Raw genomic sequence first — 4,844 nt, forward strand, 5'->3', positions numbered from 1 at the left:
AAAAAAAAAAAAAAGGCTGGACAAAATATTTCCAAGTAAGTGACCCCAAGAAACAAGCTGGAGTAAGCATTCTCACAGCCGATAAAATGGATTTTCAAAGAAAGAAAAAGATCAGGCATGCTATGAAGATGCACACAGGTGCTGTGAACGCCTGGGAGACCGAGGCAAGAATATCCCAAGTTCGAGACCATTACATATCACATCTCCTCCCCTCCTCTCAAAAACACCTATACCTGAGCACTAAAGCTTTCAGGCATTTCCTGAAGACGCTGTGTCCTTCATTAAGTGACTAGAACGTAAGCTTAGATTCCTGGTCACAGGTGTGGCACATGTCCCTCCTCAGCAAAGCATCCCGCCCGCCATGGTACCTGCTCGCTCGGGACTTCCCCGTGGCTCTGAGTAGCGACTGAGGAGCATCGTGAGGATGGTGCGAGTGGTGGGCATTGGCTCTGTCCCCGGTGCTATCCCCGAGTGCCTAAACAAGGTGTCTCTCAGCTCCTGCGTTATGATCTGGTCTCCCAGGGTGTGGTGGTTGCATAGAAGCAGGTTAAGGAGAAGCAGGCCGTTTCTCACTGCAGAGGAGCACCTGGGAGAACGGGTGAGCCAACAAGTTGACAGGGAACGCAACAGAGGCGAGGGACAAGAGCGGCTGGGCTGGGAGGGGTCTTCAGTGGTCCCTCCGAGGAAGGACTCCTCGCCATCAGACCTTGACCACTACCACAACCCCATGGAAGAAAGTCAGCTTTTCTGCCTTCCCTGGGAACCACCTACATCAACTTGGTCTCTCTTCCAGTGACATTCTGAGAGGGCCACCAGTGTGTTTATCCAGAGGGGACAACATAGGTATAATTTCTGTGGAGCCTGGGAGCCCGGAGACATGGGTTTTGGGGTACAGCGAGGATTTAGAGTCTGGAGGGTAAGCTCTAACCCCTCGGTGTTCAGCATCAGGACCACAGCCGCAGGTACACTGAGGAGTAAGCTCTCGGAGCCTGGGCGGGTGGCAGAGTCGATGCTGGCAAAGATCTCTCTGGTCATCTGGGTATCAAACAGAGGTTGGATGGAATCTCGGCTGGGGACGAAAGTGGGGACGTCAGAGGAATTAGCAATGGCCAGCATCTTGAGCGCCTGCAAGAAAGAAGTAGGGGTGGAGTTAGGGGCGGACAGAGCCATCACATGCGAGTGGTAGAGCTCTTGTTCAGCATGTGCAAGGCCCTAGGTCCAATCCCCAGCCCCACACCAAAGGGAAAGAGGACACTGCTGTCATTATTCTAGACCCTAAACCCTGGAGTAGCTGCACCGTTGGCAGATGGATCACATAAGACATGGAAATGGAACAGAAGGTGAAGGGACAGGGGTGGGGGGATTGAGGGGGAGGAAGGGGGAAGGGAGGGGAGAGGAGGAGGAGGGAAGGGATAGGACAGAGGGAGGAAGGGGGTCCAGGGAAGGAAATGGAGCAAAGACAGGGATACAAATAGAACACTCTAAATGCGAGGAGTACAACCACAGGCTCTTCTCTCTACTCCTGGGCTCCCCAAACCCACGGTTCCCCAGTTGGGCCTGCTGCCCTTTCTGAATCACATTGTCCTCAGCTATCTCCTAAGGCCAGTGTGGCACGGTCTCCTGCCTCCTGTGGATGAGATGGAGAAGGCTCAGCTCCAGCACCAGGTCTGTCTGCTGCCGATATCAGACTTGTTTCTGTCTGAACCTGTGAGCCAGCCCCAGTTCAATGCTTTCCTTTATAAGAGTTGCTGGGGTCATGGCGTCTCTTCACTGCAATAAAACCCTAACTAAGACAGTACCTATCTATCCATCCATCTTCCTTTCCTTTCCTTTCCTTTCCTTTCCTTTCCTTTCCTTTCCTTTCCTTTCCTTTTCTTTTCTTTCTTTTTTCCAGTGTTGGATCTTTCCTTTCACCATGTGGCTTCCAGGGATGGAACTCAGGTTGTTAGGCTTGAAAGCAAGCGCCTTTCCCCACAGAGCTGCATGCCAGCACCTGGGGTCGTCCTTAAACACCCCACTCTACCTCCCCGCAGCCGTGCACCCCAGCGCCAAGTCCACCCAGATCACATGCTTTTTATTTTTCAAAACATTTTATTTATGTATTTATTTATCTTTAGATTGATTTATGTTATATGAGCATCTTCAAACACACCAGAAGAGAGCCTCAGATCCCATCACAGATGGTTGTGAGCCACCATGTGGTTGCTGGGAATTGAACTCAGGACCTCTGGAAGAGCAGACAGTGCTCTTAACTGCTCAGCCATCTCTCCAGCTCCCCAATCACATTCTTTTTTTTTTTTTAAGATTTATTTATTATTACACATAGGTACACTGTAGCTGACTTCAGATGCACCAGAAGAGGGCATCAGATCTCATTACGGGTGGTTGTGAGCCTCCATGTGGTTGCTGGGATTTAAACTCAGTACCTGCAGAAGAGCAGTCAGTGCTCTTACCCCCTGAGCCATCTCATCAGCCCCCCCCTAGATCACATTCTTAAAGCTCATCTTACCTTTCCACTTCACTACCCACTGCTTGGTCTGAATCAGTACAGGAACCCTTCAGGGTCCACAGCCATCCCCCTGCCCATCACTCATCAATCACTCTGTCCGGCTCTGCCCAGTGTACTCACTGCCAGTCCTGCCTGCTGCACCAAGACGGATGTCTTGTATTCTTGCATGCAAATCAGCACAGCGTAGATGCCACCCTCCCTGGCAAAGAGCGGACGCCATTCATGCTTGGTCATGAGCAGGTAGAGGAGGCGCAGGGCCATCACCACCACCATCTTCTCTCCCACCTGGTTGGTTAACAAATCCACCAGGGTCTTCACGAGCTTCTCTCTGAGAAGGAGAAAGACACTGGGACTCCCCACACCAAGGAGCCGAGCCCAACTCTCCAGACCTGATGCCAGCGGAGCCCCTGCCTAACTCCGTCCATCAAGACTCGGTGTGCTCTTCTTCTCCCTGAAACCTGTTTTCCTGGCCTCGGTCTCACTCCTGACACCCCCACACACACCCCATTTCTGCATCCTAACTACCCTTGCTTCATCTTTTCAAATGAATCGATAGATTTAAAGTCATTCTAATCAAATGGCTTAAAAGTTAAAAAAAAAATGGCAGGCAGATGTGGGACGAGGGGGAAATACATAAGTACAGTTAGGGAGTGTCTGCAAACTCTAATGCTTCTAGTTATCCAATAGAACCAAAAGTGTGTAACTGAAACTCTGGGACAAATACAGAGGAGCCTAAGAGATGAGGAGATAACAAAAGAGGTAAGGGCAGACATCATCCAGAGAGCAAGATGGGACCACTGGGAAACAGATGGCAGAGCTGGGCACGGTGGCTCATGCTGGGACCTCAGTAGTTGGGAGGGAGACAGGAGAACTGCCCAGAACTGTCTTAAACACAGTGTGACACCCTGTCTCCAAAAGTTAAAAAGCCAAAATGCAAAATAAAAGCCAAAATGTGAAATAAGATTAAAAAACAAAACAAAACAAAAAAAAAACCCTCTAAGCAAACAACAAGCCCGTCATGCTCTTGGGCTCAGATATGTCACAGCTCAGAGATGGCGCGTGCTCGTTGTTGGGTGAAATCTTGGGTTCAGTCCCTAACACCTTAGAGAGACAGGCAAATGTGACACCATTGTCATCTGCCATCCACCTGAAGAACAAAGAAATTAGACTCTGGAGGGCTGGCGAGATGGCTCAGCAGGTAAGAGCACTGACTGCTCTTCGGAAAGTCCTGAGTTCAAATTCCAGCAACCACATGGTAGCTCACAACCACCCGTAATGAGATCTGATGCCCTCTTCTGGTGCATATGAAGTCAGCTACAGTGTACTTATGTATAATAATAAATAAATCTTGCTTTAAAAAAAAAAAGAAAGAAATTAGACTCTGCTTCACGCCATTTGCAAAAATAAATTCCTAGTCAAATTTGAAATGAATGTTAAAACAAACAAACAAACAAACAAACCAGAAGTAATAAGCATTCTTGAAAAAACAAGAAAATGTTTTTCCAGAGCTGGATGGCTCAGACAGTGAAGTGCTTGTTCTACAAACATCAAGACTTGACTCTAGATCTCCAGAACGTGATAAAGCGGGTGGCTGAGGAGGCAGAGACAGGAAGACCCTTGGGCTGAGAGCCTGGGGTTGTCCACTGCTCAGCCAGCCTAGCCACATTGATGTATTACATGGGATGAGTTTGGGGCTGGCCAGCAGGCCTAGCCAGATCCATGAGTTCTGGCTTCAGTGAGAGATTCTGTCTCAAAAAATAAGATGGAGAGAGACTGAGGAAGACACCCAACATTTGACCTCTGACCTTGTACACACACCCCCACACAAGTGTACAAACATACCCCCAGAAGCGATACATTTTTCTAACCCTAAAATAGATGAACCTTTTTTTTTTTTTTTTCCTGAGACAGGGTTTCTCTGTGTAGCCCTGGCTGTCCCGGAACTCTCTCTGTAGTCCAGGTTGGCCTTGAACTCAGAAATCCACCTGCCTCTGCCCGCCAAGTGCTGGGATTAAAGGCGTGCATCAACACTGCCCGGACTCTTTTTTATTAAGATTTTATTTTTATTTTAAAGTGCATGTGTGTGTGTGTGTGTGTGTGTTCACATATGCACTGAATCCCCTGGAGCTGGACTTTACAGGAGTCTGAGAGCCTCCTGATGTGGGGACTTGGAGGTAAACTGGGTCCTTTAGAACAGTGTATGGAGAGGAGAGGGCTCCTAACCCTGAGCCAACTCTTTAGCTGAGAGTCTTTCTTCCTTCCTTCCTTCCTTCCTTCCTTCCTTCCTTCCTTCCTTCCTTCCTTCCTTCCTTCCTTCCTTTCTTCCTTCCTTCCT

At 48.9% G+C, this 4,844-nt stretch overlaps 1 protein-coding gene across 6 annotated transcripts in view; it reads right to left on the reverse strand.

Moving 5' to 3' along the window:
• Positions 1-4,844, reverse strand: part of Cul9 (cullin 9) — a 43,308-nt gene that overhangs the window by 25,106 nt on the left and 13,358 nt on the right. For all 6 annotated transcript variants that reach the window (XM_021186405.1, XM_029471325.1, XM_029471324.1 and 3 more), the window contains 3 exons: positions 2,630-2,837; positions 929-1,125; positions 369-586 (listed from right to left, as the gene is read on the reverse strand). In XM_021186405.1, coding sequence (XP_021042064.1) covers positions 369-586; positions 929-1,125; positions 2,630-2,837 — 623 coding nt within the window. The remainder of the gene's footprint in view (positions 1-368; positions 587-928; positions 1,126-2,629; positions 2,838-4,844) is intronic.

This window comes from Mus caroli, chromosome 17, assembly GCF_900094665.2.
Source record: "Mus caroli chromosome 17, CAROLI_EIJ_v1.1, whole genome shotgun sequence".
NCBI classification, from domain to species: domain Eukaryota; kingdom Metazoa; phylum Chordata; class Mammalia; order Rodentia; family Muridae; genus Mus; species Mus caroli.